The 24,266-nt window shown below is 46.9% G+C and overlaps 1 protein-coding gene across 3 annotated transcripts in view; it reads right to left on the bottom strand.

The window, feature by feature from the left end:
* Positions 1-24,266, bottom strand: part of HSPBAP1 (HSPB1 associated protein 1) — a 1,532,307-nt gene that overhangs the window by 56,374 nt on the left and 1,451,667 nt on the right. For 2 of the 3 annotated variants that reach the window (XM_069616689.1, XM_069616690.1), the window contains exon 8: positions 22,183-22,293. The exons of the other annotated variant lie outside the window; for it this stretch is intronic. In XM_069616689.1, coding sequence (XP_069472790.1) covers positions 22,183-22,293 — 111 coding nt within the window. The remainder of the gene's footprint in view (positions 1-22,182; positions 22,294-24,266) is intronic. 3 annotated transcript variants of the gene reach the window in all.

Here is a 24,266-nt window from a genome sequence, read left to right as displayed (position 1 = left end):
GGGCAAGACGGATCGAACTCCTCTGATCGGACTGTCTCCTCCCTGGGGATTCAATCCACCGACAACACCGACCGCAGCCCAGAGACGTCAGACCCTGGGTAACAAATGTCCGCCTCCGCAAAAAGACACTCCTACGAAAAGAATAGACATCACAACTCTCATGTCAGCAATAACAATCGCGCTGACCCCATTCTGTCAGCTATACAAGTCCATTAATGACCACCAAAGAGACCAAACAACGCATATTGCAATGATTCACACAAAATTAATATTCTTGGAGGGATACATCCAGGCAATGGAAAAAAGGCAAGTCATCTCCGAGATCCCTACCGTCAACCTCCCGCCTGTAAACAACGAGCCAGTAGGACGAACAAACAGTCATACCACAAAAAAGGAAATCCTGCAACAACATCTCAAAGTACTCAAACTGAGCTGGAAAAACCTCAACCAGCTACAAAAAAAGAGTCTAAAATGGGAAAACTTTTGCATTTTCAACTCTCCAAGTGGCGCTAAGTCCCCAAAAAGCGCAAACCTCCCAGAGGTCTTTTTCTTCAAGGAAAGCTCGCCGAGAAAAGGCAGTACCAATTCCAAGAATAAAACAGATGAAATCATCAAGAACCAAAGGGCGGGGGCACATTGAGGCGGAAAGAGCAAAAAGGATAATACCTGCAATGCCCAGAGATCGCCCTTAACAAATAAACAATCTTTCCTAAAACTGCACAAACCAACTGGTCGACAAAGATAGCAGAAGGAAACAACCACCCCTAGAAAGCCGCTAGATAATACTAACACACGGAAGCCCGCGCAAGACAAAGCGGCACCAAGTACCGTCACAGCGAATCCATCACCACGAGCATGCTCGCAGAACTTAAGTGTGAAATCTCCTAGAACAACAGAGGATTTCCTTGCCGACAAGTCCTCAATGAACATCTCACAGCACTTAAATGACACAATATTAGGGGAAGAGGGCAAAACACAAATGACACCCTCAATGGCTAAGATCCCGCAAAAAAAGCAGATAACAGAGCACCCAACCAAATAAAAACCGGAGATAAGTCAAGATACCTGCAGGAAGCAGTGCTGCGTAGCAAAAGGAGACTGGAAGAGCTGGAGAGAAGTAGAATCTACAGAGCTCCACTGAAAGCATCTCCATCAGTGCGATAGTGATACAACTTTAAAGCACAAAAAAGCAAGACATAACTCCGTTGCTGGAGAGCCATCTAGATATACAAATCCAGGCTCCCCGAGTAGAGATCGACCAGGAAGGAACCAAGGGAAAGAATGCCTGGAAAATCATTGGGAGACAAACCCACCCAAAAAGATCAGTACACTGCTCTCCGATCCCGACCCTAAAGCTAGAACAAACATCACGGAACAGGGATGAAATGGTCCTAAACAGAAGAATAGTGTGATACATCTTCAGCAAAACTTCAATACTGAAACACCTAAAAACAGAGGACTATGTAAGGATTGAACCGTACCATAGAGGATCTACTGCAAAAGCATATATACACATAAGAGCCTCCGCCGTCCCGTCATGCATCAAAAATGCTTCAGAAGATCTAACCTCACTCGCTTCCAGCTTTAAATTCTGCCCAAATCTACACCAGACTCCGACGTCTTTACCCATAAGTCAAAGCAATCGCCAAAAAGGACTCTTTAAAAGTCCAAAAACAGACGACAAAGAGAATCACAGAAGAACGCAGAGGGACAATATCAAAATAAGCGATTCAAGGCAACGAGACTATAGTAGATCCCCCGATATGATGGAGCATGGCCTAAAAAGAGACAGAATCCTAAGGAGAAAGTCAAGCAGGGATAACCACCTTTCTGAAAGCCAACAAATCCAACAAAACGGAACCCAGAACAGAACAAGCGCCTCGGCAGATGCAGCGATTCGCAAGAGGGCAGATAGGCCTACAGATAAGTCTTCAATTCCGGAAGAAAGACACCTGCTATCCTCTACCCTGAAACAACGATGGGCATGGCTACCGAAAAAGCTGTCAACCCGGAACAATAAATAGCAATTTGCTACCGACAGAAAAGCAGCACAACCGTCAGGGAAGCTAGAAAAATTGGACCTGTCAACAGCAGTACTAACCTTCAGATCCTGGAATACACGTTGGTATAGACACCTGATGCAAAGAGGAGATGTCAACCTAAATGACTACGACATCCTGGCTCTCCAAGAAACTTGGCTGTCAGAAACACCACACCTAGACGGGTTCACTATAGTGGACTCACCTGCAAGAAAAAACGAACTAGGCTGCCCATCTGGAGGAATCCTCCTCGCGGTCCAATCAGGTAGAGGAATTTGTATGTAACAGACCCTGTCAGCATCCCGGACCCACCCTGCAGCACTCACCAGTTGGACCATGCCAGATTTTTTTTTAAAAACGGAACAGACATAAAACTACTGATTCCAATCATCGTAGTTTACTGGAATCCTCAAATTATAACTGACGAAGAGCTAATACACTCCATCGAAACAACAGTCGACAGCCTATATACTGAACAAGAAGTGACCCACATCATAATATGTGGAAACTTAAATGCCAGATGCCCGGCCACGCTGAAAGAAACGAGACACACCACCACCCCTGCAGAAATGAGAGGCACACGATGGCTGAAGTTGATGGAGTCGCGTGGATGCTCAAACTTTGACCAAGCGTTTCCTAATCCAAACCGAAGCCCGACGTGGGAGAACGACATCTCAAGCGCCACTATTGACTACATCTTTGCGAGCGACCAAATGCTAAACCTGGCAACCTCCTTTGAAGTAATAAAAACGATTGCAAGCGACCACGATCTGCTTAAAGCAACTTGGACCATGTCCACCCGGGAGACAAAGTGGACCGAAACACACACGGAGTGCAACCTCGACTAAAACTAACAGAGCACAGAATAAAAGAGTTAATCGCCAGATACCACAACTGCCTGGGTGCCAAAATAACGCAAGAGGCCAGAGAACCGGACTATCAACCTTTATTGAGCCCATATAAAGCAAAGACACCAAAAAAGCCTCCCGTGAAAGATCTCTCTGCGCACCATTATGATAAGCAACTGGTGACGAAAAGAGCTGCAATAAGATGCATAAAGAGAAAGGCAAGAAACACAAATATGGAGAAATTGCAACTGGTACTGCACAGAGAAACAACTCTGTACAAAGCCTGGCTAAGAAATCGACAACTCTTGCTATACCAAAAAGAGTCAGAAACGATGCTCGCAAAATTGGGAGTTAAGAATGCCAGAGCATTCTGGACACTAATTAAATCTTCAGGTGCCCACCCTGAGCCAAGCCAGTCGAACAGCGTGAGCGAAACCCGATGGACGTCCCACCTCGACAAAGTTTTTGGTGGCCCTCTCGAAGCCAACGAAACCAACACAATCGAGAAATCCGAAGAATGGGTAGATGTATCAGATAGAGAGACCATCCAAACACCTATCCTTAAACTAAAAAACTCAAGGGCCCCAGGACCTGATGGGGTGACCAACGTTGATCTGAAAAATTTCCCAGAGGAATGGTCCATCCTCATTACTATGGTCTTTAAAACCTACGTTTCCAGCAGACTGCTGCCGAGATCTTAGCTGTGATCGTCCCAATTTTCAAAAAGGGAGATAGGACCAACCCCTGTAACTACTGGCCAATCGCACTGCTAGATACGATTGGGAAGGTGTTCGCCTCACTACTGCTACGCGAATTTCAAGTCTGGTTCAAAACGGCGACTCTAAAGGGAATAGTTTCTTACCTGTAACTCCATTTCTCCAGCATTGGTATCTTTCATGGATTCACATGCTTAGAATATTCCCCGTCGTCAGACTGGGACCCCTCGGTACACATATATAGCCTTTTCCTATAGGAAAACTTCCGACACTTTTGTGTCCTACCTATGTCCTTTTAGGGCCCGCCTACGCATGCTCCGTAGGCCGTCCCAGTATACGAGGCCCGCCCCTGCGGCTCCCCTTCAGATTTCGGCCCCTCCAAAGTAGGAAGGGTTAAACTTATCAATCAAATACATTGCATTCCGGGGAGGTTGGCGGGCGCATGTGAATCCATGAAAGATACCAATCCTGGAGAAATGGAGTTACAGGTAAGAAACTATTCCCTTTTCCAGCATTGGATCTTTCATGGATTCACATGCTTAGAATAGATTGTATAGCAGTAACACTTGAGACGGCGGTGAGAATGTAATGTGATATACCCTCACCACACTACACAATGCATATGTACAGTAGGAATAAGTTAACTCATATAACCTTACCCACAGAAAGTATACTATCATCAAAAACAGACTCTCCACGGCGTGGAGCTTACCTTACTGAAACAGATGGCGCAGGACAGCTCTTCCCATCTGCACCTCGTCCGCCTGCTGCCTGGCAAGGCAGTAGTGGCGGGTAAGCGTGTGGGGCACTGACCATGCCGCAGCTTGGCATATGTCCGTCAGCGGAATTCCTGCCCATAAAGCTGCTGAGGAGGACATTGTAGAATGGGCTCTAGGATGTCCTTGCAGTGGCCTTCCGGCCTTGGAGTGACAAAAAGCAATCGTCGATGAGACCCATCGAGCAAATCCCTGTTTAGAGAATGCTTTTTCTCTCGTCGACGGACCATATGCGATGAACAGTTGTCGAGTAGACCTGAGTTCCTGTGTACGATGTAGGTAAAATTTCAGAGCCCTCTTAACGTCCAGGGTATGAAGAGCTTTTTCCGCTGTCGATGATGGTGTGGCGAAGAAAGTAGGGAGAACAATGGACGAGTGTTTGTGATACACTGTCGGAACTTTAGGGACGAACGTAGGATTAGTTGCCAGGACCACTTTGTCCTTAAAGAATCTTAGGTATGGCGGGTCTACGACCGGCGCTTGCAGTTCCGAGATTCTCCTAGCTGATGTGATAGCAATCAAGAATGCCAACTTCCACGAAATGAATTTTATGTCGGACGTGGCCATAGGCTCAAAAGGCGGTTTCATTAAGCCTGCCAACACTGTGTTGAGACTCCAAGTTGGGGGGAAACGTTTTACCGGGGGGAAAACTCGAAATAAACCCCTCATGAAGTGTTTCACAAGTCTGTCGCTAAATAGAGGAGACGACTGCCTCTTCCTCGTGAACCTTGAGATGGCCGCCAGGTGCACCTTCATCGATGTGAAGGATAACCCCCTCTCCGCCAAGAGGAGCAGCTAAGGTAGAACTTGTTCCGGTGTCACAGACAACGGTTGTAGGCCTTGTTGTCCTCTACACCATTCACAGAACGTCCGCCACTTATAGGAGTAAGATTTGTTTGTAGAAGGGGCTCGAGCTGCCTGCAGAATTTTTTGACAATCCTCCGAAACGTCTAAAGCACCGAACTCCGAAAAGTCAGGGGCCAGGCTGTAAAGTTGAGACTGTCCGGGTCGTGATGCCACACCCTGCCTTTGTCCCGGGATAGTAGGTTCGGGACTCTCAGAAACGCTATGGGATGTTCCAGCGACCGGTGAAGCAGGTCGGAGAACCACGGTTGTCTTGGCCAGTATGGTGCCACTAGAATTACCCGGCAATTGTATCTGCGTATCCACTGTATTGTCCTCCGTATGAGGGGGAACGGGGGAAAAGCATAAAGGAACATGTCCGTCCATGGAAAGGAGAATGCCTCCCCCATTGAACCCTTTTGAGGCCATCTGCTTGCGAATTGCTCGCATTTCTTGTTGTCTTTGGTCGCGAAGGCGTCCAGAGGGGGGTGACCCCATTTCTCGAACACTTTCATCAGGTGAACTGTGTCCATTTCCCACTTGTGTATCTGGGCCATGCTTCTGCTGAGGGAGTCTGCTTGGGAGTTCCTCACTCCTGGGAGGTGGTGAGCCACGATGGAAATTTTGTGCTTTAATGCCCAATGACATGTTTTCTGGGCTTTTATGGAAAGTGTTCTTGATCGCGTCCCTCCTTGTTTCCTCAGATAAAACTTGGCCGTTGTATTGTCGGTCAGTATTCGTACTCGCGAACCCTTGATGTGTGGTAGGAATGCCTTGAAGGCCCATCGTACTGCTCTGAGCTCTAACACGTTTATTTGTAGGAGTGACTCCGTTAGAGACCAGCGACCTTGCGTTTGTAGAGCACCCATGTGAGCTCCCCATCCGGTTAGGGACGCATCCGTGACTATGGTTCGCTGAAACTCCGGTTCCTGTAGGGGTACACCGTTGTTCAGATTGTGGAAACTCTGCCACCACTGAAGGGTCCGAAGCAGCTTGTCGTCGTCGATGGTTATCTTGTCTGACCACGATCCTTGAGCCTGCGTCCATCGGTCCGCGAGGAATTCCTGGACTGGCCTCATGAATAGGCCACAATTTTCCACCAGATGGATGCAGGATGCCATGGCCCCTAGGACCGAAACGTATTTTCTCACTGAGAGCCTGGTGTTTTGCCGTAGTCGGCTTGCTTGCTGATTGAGCCTTGAGGTTCTGTCGAGAGAAGGTTTCACTAGCCCTAACTGAGTCTCGAACTGTGCCCCCAGGAATACCAGCGTTCTCGATGGCCACAGAGAGGATTTTTCGAAGTTTATGGCGAATCCCAGCTGTTGTAGGAGCTGCATGGTGGCTTGTAAACTTGTGTTGGTCGACGTTGGGGAGGATCCCCTTACCAGCCAGTCGTTGAGGGGGGGGGCGTGGCCAGCACGCATGGAGTGAGGACTGCTCTCCACGAAGCTCCTGCCCATGATCCTGAAGCGCGATCAATCGCGGCCGAAATAATGCACTTTTGACGCTGAAACTCAGCTGAGCCACAGATGAACCACCTCTGGGGGACCGGCGAAAATACCGTCCCATCAATTGCAGGGTGCGGCGGCGACCAACGCTCGGAACTGCTTCACACCACCTAACCCCGGGGGGAGCTATCATTCACCCAGCTACCCGAACTGCAAGCCCACGGACAATCCGCTGAGGGTCGCGCCGCGGGGGGGCGCCACAGACGGCCGATGACGCGGTTATAGCGGGACTGTGGAACCATCTAACCACCCCCCACGGCCAACGGGGGTGAACACGAGCACCAAGCCAGGGTGTGACTCAGCTCTGAAACGATCCCCAGAGGAGAGATCCTCATAACTCAACGTGGCCACTATCCATAAACTGGCACCGGTAAAACCAGAACCATCAGGCGGTGTAATGTCTCCTCCCAAAGGCAGATCAAAAAACATAACGATGGACGTATTTACTACCCCCAAACCGAAACAGCAGATATCACACGCGGAGAACAACATGGCCGAGGCGCCAACACCGACGGCAGACCCTCGTGACTCACAGATCCTTCAGGCAATCGCGGCACTGAGAACAACGGTAGAGGACATGAGGGGGGAGATAATATCAGACCTCCAATTAATAAGGCAAGATGCCCGAAACCTGGCTGAAAGAGTCACCGCCACAGAAGCCACCACACGTGAGACCTCAGAGGCGACGCAGGGACTACAAGCGAAGGTCAAAGCGCTAGAAACAACGGTGGCAAGACTAGAAGCAAGATCCGAGGAAGCAGAGGGCCGGGCACGACGGAACAACGTTCGAATCTTGGGAATCCCGGAGGGCATGGAGGGCTCAGACCCCACAGAATTCATAGAATCATTGCTACTACAGGAAATTGGGGCAGGCAACCTCACCCAGGGGTTCTCCGTGGAACGTGCCCACAGATCTCTCCAGAAACGCCCACCCCCAGGGTCTTACCCGAGACCTATGATTGCAAAAATTCTGAATTTCAGGGACCGAGAAACTATACTGAGGTTCTCCAGAGAAGGGGGAGAGATTAAAAGAAACGATGCATTAGTAGTCATGTACCCTGATTACACGCCGGTGGTGCAGTGAGCAAGAAATTCCTTTGTACCCATAAAGGCCAGACTACGCAAACTAAATCTTAAATACATGCTGCTGTACCCAGCAAGACTTAAAATAATACACAAAGGGAAGGCGATCTTCTTGGAAACCCCGGACGCGGCAAACTTATGGCTCGAACATAATAACCTAGCGGAAGACACAGAGGTACAGGCGAAAAGCAGCAAAAGCTGACTCCGCAAGAGTCCAACGCAAGCGAAATAGAACGTAATGATTGAACCCAGATCCGCATCAAGGAAACAGAAAGATTGGGCAGGAAGCAGGAGCCCCAATCACAAGACAGCTGCTGAACCCCCCCAACAGACAAGGTGTAGTCAACGCAGCTACACACCGCCCGAACCCGAAGACCTGGAGAGGTATGGAAGGCTTGGGAGCCCCCGAGCGTTGTGAGTTTGAAACAACTGCTGGGGGCAGTTTCTTCTTGTTGTTTTGTAATGTTAATCCATTCCCCGGAATGGTAGTTGAAGTAGTTAGTCTCCAAATGAAGAAGCACAACTGGAGGGCCAGGGGGCCAGAACGGTGGCTGGGAGGGGCAGGAGTCCACGAGCAAGGGTTGACCTTGAGGCCCCAGATGAGAACGCAGACACACCAGGGAGAAGCAAGACCCTCCCGCACCTCCAACATAACCCAGATGGCAACGCACATTAAGATACTGACCTGGAACGTAAGGGTCCTGGGCACCTACCTTCGTAGAAATAGAATCAAATCCTACCTAAGCAGGAAGAAAGTGGACATAGCCCTGATACAAGAGACACACTGTGACAAGGAAGCAAACGCAAAGCTTGATGAGTACTGGGGGGGACAGGGCTTCGGAGCACCTTACTCTAAATACGCCAGAGGGGTTTACACTTGGATCAACCCACGAACACCAATCCACCTGCATAAAACGGAAATAGACCCAGAGGGCAGATACCTCATAATATGGGGCACCCTTGAGCACAAAGAGATTTGCATAGTTAACTCATACTTCCCCAATAACAACATCCCCAACCACCTGAAAACACTGAGTTCCAAGATGGTGCAGTACAGGGAGGGCCTCTTTTTGTGGGGAGGCGACTTTAACTGTGTTCATGACCCAGAACTGGACAGATCCTGGTCCCCACAGAAGGGTCCCTCCGCAGCCACTCTATCCCTAGTCACCTTATTAAAGGAACTGGATCTGACCGACACGTGGAGGGAATTACACCCAGCCGAAAGGTCCTACTCATACTACTCATCACCCCACAAACTCCACACCAGGCTTGATTACTTCTTCATAAGCAGAGAACACCTACCCCAAGTAAGTGACACGCAATACCTAGGGAGGACTATCTCCGATCACTCCCCCCTACTGCTAGACTGGCGACACAATAGCCCCAGACCACCCATCCCCATGTGGAGAATGCCCACCGAGGCCCTAATAGATCCAGCTTTCAGGGAGGAACTACATGAAGTTATAGAGAACTACATAACTGAAAACTCAGGTAGCGTCGAACATGCCAGGACATTATGGGACGCCCTAAAAGTAGTTACGAGAGGGGAAGTTATAGCGAAAGCCGGAGGAATCAGGAGAACCCTAAAAACCGCCCTTGAACAGAAAGAATGTGAGATATTAACACTTGAATCCACGCCAGTGGATACCCCCGGGAGGGAGAATGACCTCAGAACTCTTAGGGAGGACTGCTCAGGGGCATGGGACAGACTAGCCAAATTTGATTTCATAACCAGAACAAACAGAACACACTCAGAAGCGGACAAACCTGGCCGGCTACTAGCCTGGCTTTGTAAAAGAGAGCACCCTAAACACATAACCACGACACTACAGGATGAACATGGTGCAGTGCATGGTACCCAACAGGGCATCAACGATGCCTTCAAAGCTTACTATGCCAGACTATATTCCCATACAGAAAAAGTCCCGCAAGAACAAATCTTGGACACCATAGAAGAAATAGGGCTACCCAGACTATCGCCAACACGATCCGAGACCCTAGACTCTGACATCACACAAGAGGACATATCAGAAGCCATTCGCTCCCTAGCCACATGTAAAACCCCGGGGACAGATGGGCTCCCCCCCGAGTTTTATAAAGCATTTGAACCTTCCCTGACCCCCCTACTACACCAGGTCTTCTTAGAAGCCTACGAAGAAGGCATCCTACCAGACAGCATGAGAGAAACCCTGGTGATACCAATGCTCAAGCCCGATAAACCTCCCGATAAATGCGACTCCTACCGACCGCTCGCTATGCTGAATTATGACGTCAAAATATTGACGACGGTCCTAGCAAACCGACTCTCCAAAGTGATTGGAGACGTCATACACATAGACCAGAATGGTTTTATACCCGGCCGAAGCACGTCCTTGAACTTGCGAAGGCTCCAACATATCATAGCCCAAACCAACGCATGTGACGAACAACTAGCACTACTGTCTCTAGATGCCATTAAGGCGTTTGACTCCATATACTGGGAGTGGCTCATAGCGGTTATGGAAGGATTTGGCCAAAGGTTCATCAGATGGGTTAAGATCCTATACAATAATCCGAGGGCTAGGCTCAAAACTGGGAAATACGTGTCGGAAGCCTGGGACATCCAAAGGGGCACTAGGCAGGGCTGCCCACTCTCTCCCATGCTTTACGTTCTGGGACTAGAACCCATAGCAATTTACCTTAGAAACCAGTTCTTTGATGCAGGGATCAGGCTGGCAGGAATAGACCACATCATCTCATTATATGCCGACGACGTCCTGATATACGTAAATAACCCCCATAAAAATGTCCCGACAATATTGGACGTCCTGGACAACTATGCCAAATACTCTGGCATTAAGTTTAGCAAAACTAAATCCTGCTTGTTCCCACTAGCAGGATTAAAAAATAGAAGCACCGATGAACTCCCCAAGGTGGGCGTCGAGTGGCGGACGACGGCTTTCCGTTACCTTGGGATCCAAGTAATGCATACCCCGGAGCTGATGCATGAGCATAACACGAAGGCAGCGGTTCCCATACTTAGGAAATCCATAAAATTCTGGGCAAAGCTTCCATTGTCTATGCTAGGCAGGGCCTCAATAGTTAAAATGATCATCCTCCCCAGATTCCTGTACGGATTTCAAAACGTGCACTTCTACATTACAAAACCCTTTTTCCAACTCCTTGACGCAATAATCAGGGAATTCCTGTGGGGAAACGGCAGACACCGGGTGGCCTTATCTACGCTGGTCCTGCCGTATGAGCAGGGCGGAATTCAACTACCAAACTTAGAAAAATACTACCTGGCGGCCCAACTGAGCCATGTATCCAAATGGCTAGCAGACGATGTCACTTCCGAGTCCCCTCTGCTGCAAGGGCTGATAAAGCCGCTTCGGCTGAAAGAATTGATCTGGGCCCCTAAAAACCTTATGTGCAAACCACCATTCCTGGCAGACCTAGGCAAGAGAATATGGCACAGAGCTATGATGATCCAGCATCTGAAACAACCATACTACCAAGAAGTGCCGATATTGGCTGGCCTGGGCGAAACACACGTTAACCTGAACAACATCAGATCGTGGGAAAGGAAAGGGCTATACACTTGGGGCGACCTCTACATGGACGGCATATTTAGAGAATTTGCCGAAATACGGGAGATGGAGGATATCCACGCCGGACAATTCTTGTGGTACCAAAAGCTCCGGAACATAGCCCGATCTAGATGGGTCACCTGGCCCGAGGAACCGGAGGCAGATCCCTTCCTGACATTGATATACAACCTGAACGATGGCGGGAAGGTAGTATCGCAGTTATACAGCATCATGCGCAACATCCCCAACCCTCGAAGCGAAGCAATGAGGGCCCGCTGGCAAATGGACATGAGGCAGGAAATGTCCGACAACGAATGGCTCAGGGCACTGTCGTTTCCGAAGGAAGTGTCAAGGAACCAGAGATTCCGATTAATACAAATCAATGTGCTCTACCGCACCTACCTGACTCCAAGAAAACTAGCAAAGTTTAATAAGAACAACCAAGCACAGTGTAACTGGTGCGGGACGGAAGAAGCAGATCTGATCCATATGCTATGGAACTGCGTTAAGACACAAACTCTCTGGGCAAAAGTGAAGCAGACTTGCGAAGTAGCTGAAGTCACGAGATACAAATGGACTCCAGCGGAATGTCTCCTGGGTAGCTACCCCAGGCTAGCCAAACTTAAACATGCTGTGAAATTGATGGACCTGTTGTGTATAACAGCCAAGAGAACCATCGCCATGGCATGGAAAAAACCTGCGGGTCCCAGCTGTAAAGCCTGGCGCATCGAACTGGAAAGGTGGGCAAATGCTGAAACCAAAGCCTGGGAGGACAGCATAGCCAGATCCACCGAAGAATCAAGCACGGCACTGGAGGCATGGAAAGACACTATGGCTAAAATATTTCGATCCTCCGATGATAAACCCCCTTGAATAATGAACTCGAACACCCTACCGACCCACTGAAACGAATAAACATTGGAATACGGCCCCCCGTCAACCAGGCCATCCCAGAAGGATTCCCGATGGCCCCCCCAAAGCCGTGCCAACCGCCCACCCCCCCCTCCGAAGACGGACTAACCTCCAGCTAACCCCCATAAGGAGACAGTTAATGTTTTTATGTTGTATTAATGTTGTTAACTTTTGTGAATGTAATGGCATGTTACCTGCAAGTAAGTCAGTCAGCCTGAGCTAAAGGCCTGACCAATGAAAATGTGTAATGCATATAACCACAAATGCCAATAAACAAATTTTAAAAATAAAATGACCAGCCAGTCGTTGAGGTATGGGTATACATGGTGGCCTTGCTTCCTTAGCCAGGCCGCTACTGGAGCCAGGCATTTTGTGAACGTTCTGGGGGAGGTCTTGAGCCCAAAGGGAAGAACCGTGAACTGGTAGTGAGTCCGCCCTATTACAAATCTCAGGAATTTCCTGTGTTTCCGACACATTGGAATATGGAAGTACGAGTCCTGTAAATCCAGGGATGCTAGAAAATCCCCCTGTTGAATGGCGCGGATCACTTCCTGCAGAGTGAGCATCTTGAATTTTAGGCTCTTTAAAGACTTGTTGAGATCGCGTAAGTCTAAAATGGGACGCCATTTGCCGTTCGGCTTTTTTACGACGAAATATCTTGAGTAGACTCCTTGACCTCTCTGTGACGTTGGAACTAATTCTATCACGCCCTTTGCTAACATGAGTGTTACCTCTTGTTGCAGTATCCTCAGATGGGAATGAGCAGTGAACGCAGGTGGAATGTGCGGAGGGCTGTGTTTGAATTGTAGAGAGTGTCCGTTTCTTATAGTGTCCAGCACCCATTGATCCGTCGTTATCCGTTCCCATTCGTTGACATATGCTGACACTCTTCCCCCCAGAACGGTGTGTTGTATGTCACTGCTGATCCTTATTTTGCTTGTCTCTCGACGATGACGGATATGATGGTCTTTTCCTGGACGTCTGGAAGTTACGGCGTCAGTTTGCCGTTTTGGAAGCACGTCTGTATCCCTGGGAGGGGTAAGCCGATCTGCCAAAGGATCTGTCCCCAGACGCAGAGAATCTGGAGTTACCTGAAGCCCCTCTAAAGGGACGAAAAGACTTGTAGCTTCGGCCACTATGGAGGGCACCCAATGAACGTGCCGTGTCCGAGTCCTCTTTCATTCCCTTTAGGGCTTCGTCCACCTTCTCACCGAAAAGAAGGTCTCCCTCAAAGGGCATATCTAAAACTTTGTATTGTACCTCTGGCCTGAAGTAGGTACACTTAAGCCAAGACTGTCGTCGTAATACGACCCCATTATTGACTTTCTTGAAGCCTGACTCAGCGAGGTCCACCGCAATGTTTATTGCGTGATTTGAGGCTTCCTCACCCTCTCGGACAAGTAACATCGCTGCCTTCCTATGCTCTTCCGGAAGATGATCAAGCAACGGAGCTAGCCTGTGCCACATCTCCCTGTCGTATCTGGCTACAATCGCCAGAGAGTTTTCGGCCTTTACTGTGGTTGCTCCCACGGATAGCACTTTTTTGCCAAAGGCATCCTGGCGTCTCGCTTTGTTTTCAGGCGGAGTCGTGCACTTGTGCTGGGCCTTCGCCTTCCTCGCCGCTGCCGCCGACACCACCGAGTCTGGCGTTGGTTGGGAGGATAAACACTTGGGGGTAGACTCTGGAGCCTTAAACTTTTTCTCGAGGCATCCTTTCACTGCCGGTTCTGAAAAAGGGTGATGCATTGTCTGCAACCCCTCCTTCCACACGTGGTCTAGTATTGGTATTGAGAACACAGACCTCCTTCTCTTAACCATGTGGTCGAACAAAAAACAGTCCTTTTTCTGTTCTTCCTGGGACAAACCAAATTCTTTGCACGCCTTCTCCATCATAGAATGGAATGATGCAATGTCGTCCGGAGGGGACGGGTGAGCTGGGCTTCTAGGGGTTTCCAACTGTACCTCTGACTCCCAGGATGGATCCCTGGAGGGGGAAGATGAGATATCCGACATGGCTCCCCTGTCAGACTCCGAATCTGGCAGCACACCTTCCTCTTGAGCCAGTGCCGAGATTGGCGTGCGTAGGTGCGTCGGTGGACGGGACGGGCCCGGCTCGTCGACGGGTGACTGTGGCAGGTTTGCCTGAGGTAGTCTCTGGTCCAACAACTGTAGCAAGGACTGAAGCGTGGGCAGAATTTCCAACGACAAAACCGATTGAGGATTGAGAAGAGGGGCAGATACCGGTATACCGGATCTCCTCGTCGACGACTTGTCAGCCACTCGTAGCCCTAGGTCTGCTGGGCCAGCTATTCTCTCGTTCTCGTCCTCCGAGGACAGCGACACAGCCTGTTCTTGCAGTAAAGTATCCGGGGGGATCGGATCAAAAACTTCAGGCCTCCAGGCCTCCTGTAGAACCCCCGTCGACGAGGCCATCGTCGCCGCCGTTGTCGGTGGGACGGCGGACGCCACCTGCGTTAGTGGCAGGGTGGAGGCCGATGACTGGACCGCCGTCGACGACGGTGACTTAGCAGGTGGTTTAGGCGGTCCCGCCTTTTCCACACTTGGCCTGCTTTTACTCGACTCTCGACTCGTGGTCGATCTATGATGATCGCCCGAGGAGGATTTCCTTTCCTTTTCATGCTTTTTCGATGAAGATGATTTCTTTGACGAGGAGTCTCTAGCTGAGTGACTCCCAGATGGCTCTTTTTCCGTCGGTCGAGATTTCTTCGCCGGTGGTTCCGACGAGGTAGCGCGGCGTGAAGTTTTCGCCGATTGTGTGGAGCCTACCTCCGAAGGGGGTATGCCCCCGCTCCATCATTCAGCCATGCCACCAGCCGTCGACTCCGGTCTTTGAGGGTTTTTTGAGAAAACCCTTTGCATATGTCGCAGTTATCAGCCGAATGATGAGGGTGGAGGCAATATATACAATCCATATGTCCATCCCCCTCGTAAACTTTTTTCAAGCCGCACGTCGCGCATGGACGGAACAGCGCTTTTCCTGACATGGAGGACATTTTTTCTAACTCCAACTCCAGGTATACAACCTTGTACAAAATAGTAAGACAACACGAGGAGATCCCACTACTTTGGAGACGGTTGAAATCTGAAGGGGAGCCGCGGGGGCGGGCCTCTTATACTGGGACGGCCTACGGAGCATGCGTAGGCGGGTCCTAAAAGGACGTAGATAGGACACAAAAGTGTCAGAAGTTTTCCTATAGGAAAAGGCTATATATGTGTACCGAGGGGTCCCAGTCTGACGACGGGGAATATTCTAAGCATGTGAATCCATGAAAGATCCAATGCTGGAGAATGACCCTTTCCAAGCAGGCTTCCGAAAAACTCTGAAACGATTGCCATCATCATGCTCCTAAACACCCTTAAAAGCAAAGCCCGGGAAAGATCTTCATGGCTGCACCTTGCATTTATCGACCTCTCACAGGCATTCGACATGGTGGACAGGCCTTTACTGTGGGATAAACTCCTAGCTGCCAAGTGTCCAAAAAACATACTGGATCCCATAAAGGCTCTTCACTAATGACAGATTGATCCGAGTAAAACTGAACAAAAAAGGCTTACTATCAGACGCAATAACAACGTCTAGAGGGGTCAGGCAGGGCTGCCCACTTGCCCCAGCACTGTTCACAGCCTTCTTGGGAGATTATAGGGATTCGGCAACAACGGCGAATACTTTTCCACCGAAAATAGGGAAAGAGGCGGTCGAAAGAGTACTGTATGCAGATGATATCACCTTGGTGGATCAGACTCCAATTGGCCTGCAGAGGCTCCTAACAAATCTAGCAGGGTACATCAAAATGAACAAATTGCAAATTAACATCAAGAAAACTAAGATAATGGTCCTAGGGAAAAATCAAAAGTACAACAAACGGCCCAAGAACTTTTCAAGGCAACTCGAAAACAATACCATCGAAGCAGTGGCGGAATTCAAATATCTGGGTGTCATGCTGGATAATTTTCGCACAGAAACATGCATGCAACGATTCATCTGGACAAAAGCTAGATCTTCAACAACTCAAGCATGTTCGACAACAAATTCGGCCGTTTCTCCTTGATCCCCCTGCTAAACTACTACAAAGCAAAAGTGATTCCCACTCTGCTATATGGAGCTGAAGCTATGCCAGCACTCCCATAGGATATCTTCTTTTGGAGAACTGTGCTATTACTCCCCAACTCCACATCAATGCCAGCTATCAGAAGAGAGCTAGGCCTCATCTCACTAGAGGCGTTAGCAGAAAACAGCAACATGACACTCTACAGAAACATCTTGCTTCCGGATGGATCACCCTTATATAAACTGCTGCATAAAGAAATCGAGCTAGGCAGATCCAAAATGCTAGCCGTCTGGGTGACCAATAAAAAGGCCAAATTGGAGTCCATTGTATGCTCAGAAGAGGAGCTGCTGCGGAACCTGCTCAGAATAAAAAAAAAGCTACAGGAATTAGACTGGATCAAAACTCAAGAAAGGGCGGAAAAGAACAAGCTCCTAAGACATCTCCCTCCTTTCGCCAGAAAAATTATCCTGCTGAAATATACAAAAAATTCCCTAGCAAACCACTCTGCCACCTCTTCTTGCGAGCGAGACTGAAGCTACTGCCGACCAACGAAATTCGCCTTATCAGAGGGCTCTCAAAGTCGAATGCCTGCAGACTATGTAAACAGGAGGACGAGGTTGAATCCATCCGTCACTTAGTAACCTCATATCCGGCATTGCTAACAACAAGGGAAAGCTACCTAAAACCGGTCCTGGAGCTTTATGGAGACAGAGAAGAACCGACTTGGTGGCCATGCATGATTGGTGGCCAAAAGACTGCGTGGGCAATTGCTACCACAAAAATTCTACAAACTGCGTTAGAAAAAATTGAAACGGTCAAAGAAAACGAAAAAGAACCAGAGGAATCACAAGAATAAAAAGAAACGGAAAAGAAAATAAGAAAAAGAAAGCGCGAAACAGGCATGAATCGAAGCAACATAGTAAACAGCCGCTTTTGTAAAAACAATTAATTTTGTTATATACAAAATAAAAAAAAATTTAAAAAAGATATTCTTGGATTTCCAGAGTATCTTTTCAGTTGACTGCTATGGATTGTGGAAATGCAACTATTCATTCCACAACAATACCCAAGGACCCTGAAATGGCTCCCGTGTTTGTAAGGCAATACCGGTTGCGTCCATGAAATCACCCATGGAGTTCATCAGAAGTCTGGAATCACATGGCCTAATTTGTCCTATCAATAGTCCCTTTAACAACCTAGTGCTAGGGATCCTAAAACCCAATGGAGACTTTGCGCTGACCTAAGTTGAATAAATGGGTCCACATGCCAGCTGCAACTGGGAATGGGACCAACTTAAATGAAGCCAGGACTGAACTCTGACATCTGGTCTTCTGTTTAATTCCCGAAGTCATTAATACCTTTAGCCCTGAACAAACAACAAAAGACATCAGATGCTCTGTAACTGACAGACTAAACTGCAGATGCAATGTGTTAGAAATTCTTGAATAAAAATGTGTTTGAGGTCATTTTCATTATGCAAATTAGACACATTTGCCAGCGCTCCACATATCCTAGTGTTCACAGTGAAGAACCAGTTAGTTTTAGATTGAAAAATAATTTGTTTATGAAAGCATAAGTAAGTTATAAGCCAGAATCTGCAATTCATGAACCATTTGTCCTATGATAGAAATTGTTTTGTTTGTTTTGTGCTAGAGAGAGAAATCTGTTGATCTGATTAGTGAACTGGTGATGTGTGGAATTTACTATTTCAGAATGTTACAATGTTTAACGCAGGAAATCTCTGAGGTGACATCAAATCAAATGGGAGAGAAACTGGGTGTAGAAGTCACTCATCAGAATGCCCCCTTCAATAATATGCCCAACAATTACGAAGGGGTAGATCTAATGTGATGTCAGTTTTGGAACACTGTCCATTCCCATTCATTGACCAATTTGATTGGAGAAAATATACACACCTCAAAAGAGAGCATTGTTTGTGCTATAAAAGGTCCAACACACACTACCTAAGGGGCAGGCTCACTCACTGACTGATGGAGAGGAAAGAGAATTGATAGCAGGAGGGAGAAGGAATAGCTTGCTCTCCTTTTGGACTAATTGTAGATTATCACCAGAGCCTTGTAAGTGAGGCCTAGGAGAAATTAAAGTCTCAGGCCTCCTTCAGAGGAAGAGGCAGCAGACAGGGCATAGAGGAAAGCTGATCCCATCTTGCTGACTGATGATCTCCTGTTACTGGGGGGGGAGAATTGAATTAGTCCATAAGATGGTGCCCACCTGTCTGTGAGTAAGCCAAAAGAAATTAATGTGTGAGAATAATGTAACGGGGAAATAATCCTAAGGGTAGTGATACCTTAAAGTGATTTAGATGACATCCTAGTCCCTGTTATTTGTCAGTAACAAGGGATGTGAATATTTAAATTGATTGTGTATCCCAAGACATTGGGGAACCTTTGAGAATTGTATGTGCTTCTTGAAAATATATATTTAATACATGTGTGTATACAGTGAGATCCCCTGACACTTTCTCTTTGTAATGATGTCTAGCCCGGAAGAATCATTAAGGGAGTTAAACTGACATATCACTGTGTGCACACCTAAAATCATATAACTGAAGTAATCTCTGGGTACCATCAAGCAGAATATTGTTGTTAATGCTAAGTTGTTCCAGACAAAAGGGAAAGGGTGATTCATCACTACCCATTTTCACATTTTTAAGTTGCCCATTGAAAGAGAGAAAGGTACGCTTTTACACGATTATTAAATAGAAACATCCCTGAAGAGAATCGAGACTAAATACACAAGCATACGTTTTCCTTTCTACAAGCCATTTACAAACATGGTGGTCCAGTTGTTTGTTGCAACTGAGTTTTTTTTATAATGCTGCTGAAATTCTGACATGTCTATAGAGTAAGGGGTGGAATTTATTTGCAGCAAAGGGGAAGTAGGGCGAATTGTATTGCTAGGGATGTTTTGAATAATTGGTTTTTAATACATTAAATTGTTATCCTGGACCCTTATTCATTTTTAATCAATAGTGCATGCACGCCCAGGGTAAACAGAACATTTAAGTGGTGATGCTTGTGTTACAAAAGTCTCTATGTCGCCAACTGTTACATTGAAAACTGAGGTGAATAGTGTGCAGATTATATTTCTTCATTGACCTTGAAATTTTCATGGAGGCATAATGTGTTTGTCTATAAAGTGATTCAATGATTTCTGTTTGTTTAATAAATATACCTCTGTGCAACCTTGTGTGTTTCTAGTCCTGAAAGGCGAGGGAGTCTGTATGCAACAAATTGGGGGTCCCAGATTCATAAAAAAAACTTTTTTAAATAAAGGAAAATAGTACACACCTGGTTTTGGGTGGGAAGTTCTCCTGAATTAGATGTTGCACGATTAGAACATCCTATACTATCAGCCAACTTCTCCTGTGTGTAACAGGGCAGCATGGATGGTTTCCGCTGCATGATGGCTCCCAACTTTGGCACTCCACACGAGGGGCACACTTTGTCTTAGTCAGTATTGTGAGGCCCGAGGGGCTGGTGCTTAAGTGATGGTCTGAGCAGTAAGCATTACCGGGGAGTCACAATAGCAATAGACCAGTCAGAATCGCTGATGCTTTGTCAGTGATCACGCCCAACCAGTGTGCGTCTTTTAACTCTACGGATGTGACCTTCTCCGGCAGTGATGCTCGATTTCTGGCATGCAGACGCCTCACATTATAACAGGACTAAAGTTATCCCCTTGTATAGAAAAAAAGAAATTATTTGCAGAGTCTAACCAGTACAGATCCTTTTAAAATGATAGGAATAACTTTTAATTTGCTCTGCTGACAGAACTTCCAACGCTTGTGCAAGGTTTGCTCTGAAAGCACAGTATTTAACCAGGCGCAAGGGCCTCAACGTGAACGGATATTTAGAATTACACTATGGATAGCAACTTCTGTGGGTTAGCTTTAAATTAACCTGTAATAAAACTCTGTTACGTGGCAGGTTGTCATTCAGTACCATAGAGAGATTGTTACAGTAATGTCTTTGTGTATGAAGGGTGTTGTGGCCGAGGCCGATGGAGATATATGTATGTAATACAGGACAAACATATAGCCTTCAGGGATTGCACAAGTTGGCCTTATTGGCGGCAGAAGTGTCCACCGTGGTCAACAGGTTTTTAAAACATGATAAGGCACCCTTTCACTTCTTGGTTTTTGGCACCATTGTGGTGTGCTCCTCGAGTCATTTGGCAGGTTTGGTTCCAGCAGCGAGTGACCAGTGTTTTCAGACCTCTCTCTTCATGACTCCCACATTACAATGTTTTCCTTGTGGCTTGGAGGGGGATATCCGAAGGAAACAACATAAATAGTAGTGGATAGGAGACTGCAAGAACGCGTCACGCCTTTTAACTGTTCGTGTGGAAGAGGCTTCCCTTCCCATGGGTTCCTGCAGCATCAATATCATGTAAAACAAAACGCAATATCCAACACAAAATTATGATTTAACCTCGTAGTTTAAAAGTTATTTTCAGTTACTTGATGCCAATTTCGGAACCTGCAAAGATGCTGGAGCATTACAACTCCTCATTTTGAACTCTCATTTTGGTTCGAGAATAGACGAACAATTTCGGCTTAAAAGTTGTGGCTTCATACTTGTTATCGCCCATGTGGGGCAAGGTGCCAGTCTTGGGCTGATGAAGCGATGCCTAAAATAGCGCGGCACAACATGAGCAAAAAATGCATGCTTTCCTGCTTATTTGCATTATGCATATCCATCGTGCCTTGCTCTGTGGCTCTGAACTGGAGCTGAACTTTTAGGGATGGTGCCAGCCCTGCAGAAAAGCAGTGCACAAGCCACTTTTACTCCCTATAAGCAGAAATAAAAATAAGGAGTACAAAAATAAGCCCAAATAGTAACGGAGACACACAGGAAAAAGCTGCAGTATTACATCTGCCTCCTCTAAAGAGGAACGTTTAAGCAAAACCAAGCCTTTTATTTTCATGAATTACTAGTTGCAAAGAAGTGAGGATTTTAATAAGATAACTGTTTTTGAGTCCATGCTGTTGGTGGTGTTTAATACGGATTGATAAGGATTGCAGATATTGCAACCTTTTAATTCATATCACACGGGAACTACTCACTACTACAGGCAAGGTGAAGTGGGCACCACACAAGGTGCAAAGCCCCTCTTTCTGACAGCTCATGTACATTTTGAACCGATTATCTCCTGTGGGATTGCCCTGCTATGCATGTTCTCCAAACGGAAATGGTATGAAATTTAAGCAATTCCAAAAACAGGCTGACTGAATATCTATGCTCAAGGCATATGACAGGGGCCTTGTAAAACACTGCACAATGAAACCAGGCCCAGACTTTAAAAAGGGTTCAAGTTAGTGCTGTTTCCATGAAATACCAATCAGGGGAAAATAAAGACACGAAGTAGGTCTGCATGGTATGATGCAAAGGGGCCAGTAGCACATGAGAACCATGATTCAAGTGGTACAGAAAAGCTCTGTACATGTGTGTGCTTGAATCGCCTAGGCTGGAAGTTACAATTAACTTAGCACAAAAGCAAGCAAGACGAAAATACAGGCCAAACATACATAAAGAAGTGGTCCATTATGGCTCAGAAGAGGAAATATTAGAAACAAAGAGTAACAGAAATTTGTTTTGGGGAAAACTGAGATGAGAAGAAAATCCAAGAAAGAATTCAATGATCTCATCCAACACATCATATATTTTTTGCATGAATTGCTAAATCAGCAGAAACGTACTTTTACAAAAAAGATACTTCGTTTGAGCTGAAAGAGGGTACTATTTGGGAAGCTTTTGGCACTGACCCTACACGGCACATACAAAGGGAAGCTTACTTCGGTCGGATTTAGCCAAGCTTCAGCGTTCGCGGGGTCTTGTGAAGATTTCACGGCACACACAAGCATTCTGGTTATCGCTTCTTCCACGCGAGCTTCATGGTCTTCATCCTGTCAAAGGCCAAGCAGGAAGGAAAGGTGCATCAAACATCATCTACTATAGTGCACCACCTTTCCAACAAAGTCAACGTTTTTAGAACCAAAAGATTCTATGCACATAAATTGTGAGATATTTCTTAAGAAATAAAGGAGGATTTCACACATGTATGCTGCTTTATAGTTTGATCTACTTTATAAGAACATTTTTTACTGCGAATTTCAAAACATCGATTTTTTTCTCGAATTTTCACACACTTCCTCGAAAAAAATGCAGAGCAGGACCCCCATAACCCCACCTGGCATCCCCCCACTTTAAATAATATCACAACCCAACCCTCCCCTATTTTTTCGATGAAATGTGTGTAAATTCGCAGTGTTTGTGTTCAATGTTTTCCTGCAATACCTTATAGTCCCTGTGAAAAATAAAAGCACCATGCAGTTTCGAAATGCAATTACAAAGTATTTAGAAGCAATCCTGAAAATGCGTGATCTTCCTAAAAAAAAATATCAAGTTAATCTCAAAGTCTGGTGATCAAGCGCTCATGTTCAGCCTGCACGGTCGTGAGTGGCAGCACCCTCAGCTGTTATAAGAAAAGACCAGCATTAAAGATGATCTTCAGTTGCAGCTGCCCTGTGTGCCGTCACTGCTGGAAGGAGCTGGTGAGAGGGACAGATGGAAGCATCACATCAGACTGTCAGCTAGGGATCCTAAACATATCATCTTTTCAGATGCAAGTGCCTATCATGTGCGATGATATACACGTCTGAAATCCTGGCTTTCCCAGTAATTCCCTTCCCTGTGCTCTATTTCTGAACCATCCTCCAGGCTCTGCCAGTGCCATGTAGTCACATGGTATCAAGCACTCAAAACTAAAAAACTGAAGCGTGAATAATATGGGTGCAGACTAGGGTACGGTCGGAACACGCAGAGGAAAGATATGGCTGGGCTTTGATGTGCAATCAGACAGCAGTTACATAACAATGAGCAAACAATCACTGTAATAATACTGTTCTATGGCAGTGGTGTCAACTTCAGCCCTTCAGAGCCACAATCACAGTGGGTTTTACAATCACTTTGTTGAAATGTATCTTGTGTGGATAGCCTGAAAATATGGATAACATTTGGTATTCGAAGACCGTATCTGGAGCCCCCTGCTTCTATCGTGTCCTGTGATGAACATTATAGTGGGATATGGGAGGGTGTGTCAGTGTTTTCCATGCACCCGTGTACAAGACCTGGCCAGGGAGAACAAAACTGTAAATTATCAAGAGAACATTTTATGGAACGCTGTCCAACCCCAGATGAAGCACATTGACAAGACCTGCTCCACTTTCTCTTATGCCATCACATAGTCGAGTTTCTACCCCCTCTACCCCACCCACTACCCAATTAGCTAGAAACATATCCAAATTTCGGATTTTCACTCCCAAGTCCGTAGAATTTAAGTCAGAAATTTAGCACATTATGCAGTGTGCCATCACCTTGGAAACGTTCAAACTGCCCCAAGTCCTGGCAGGAAACTTGATCGTCTAGCGGAGCTGGTAATGGCAGACAGTGGGCTAGCACAAAGTAGAAGATCATGCGCATCCTTAACCCTACGAGCAGCGGAATGGCAGGTTACTTACACTTCTGGGGAAAATCCGGAAACCAACACATCTTTATCTTGAAGTATAGTGGAAAACTGGTTGGATATTCTAAACTCTATACTAGAAGTTCATATAATATTCCTAGCAAAGGGGCGGCTCGTCCATAATGAGCGCATGGGCGCAGAGCCACCAGAACCATCGCCCATCATGGAGGAGCAATGCCAGCCAGGAGCACTCTTGTGCTGACTAACTGTCAAAGGAAAATGCTGTTTCCATTTGACACTTCTCCCAGCTGCGCATTTCCATTGTGCCATGCCAGACTTGGGAGATTTGCTTTCCCAGCGTTGCATGGCCCATTGCGGATGCAGGCTGTGGAACTGCATGTTTGCACCTCCTCG

Source organism: Ambystoma mexicanum, chromosome 9 (genome assembly GCF_040938575.1).
Source record: "Ambystoma mexicanum isolate Mex_15411 chromosome 9, UKY_AmexF1_1, whole genome shotgun sequence".
Lineage (NCBI taxonomy): Eukaryota > Metazoa > Chordata > Amphibia > Caudata > Ambystomatidae > Ambystoma > Ambystoma mexicanum.
This window is presented reverse-complemented; position numbering and strand designations above follow the sequence as displayed.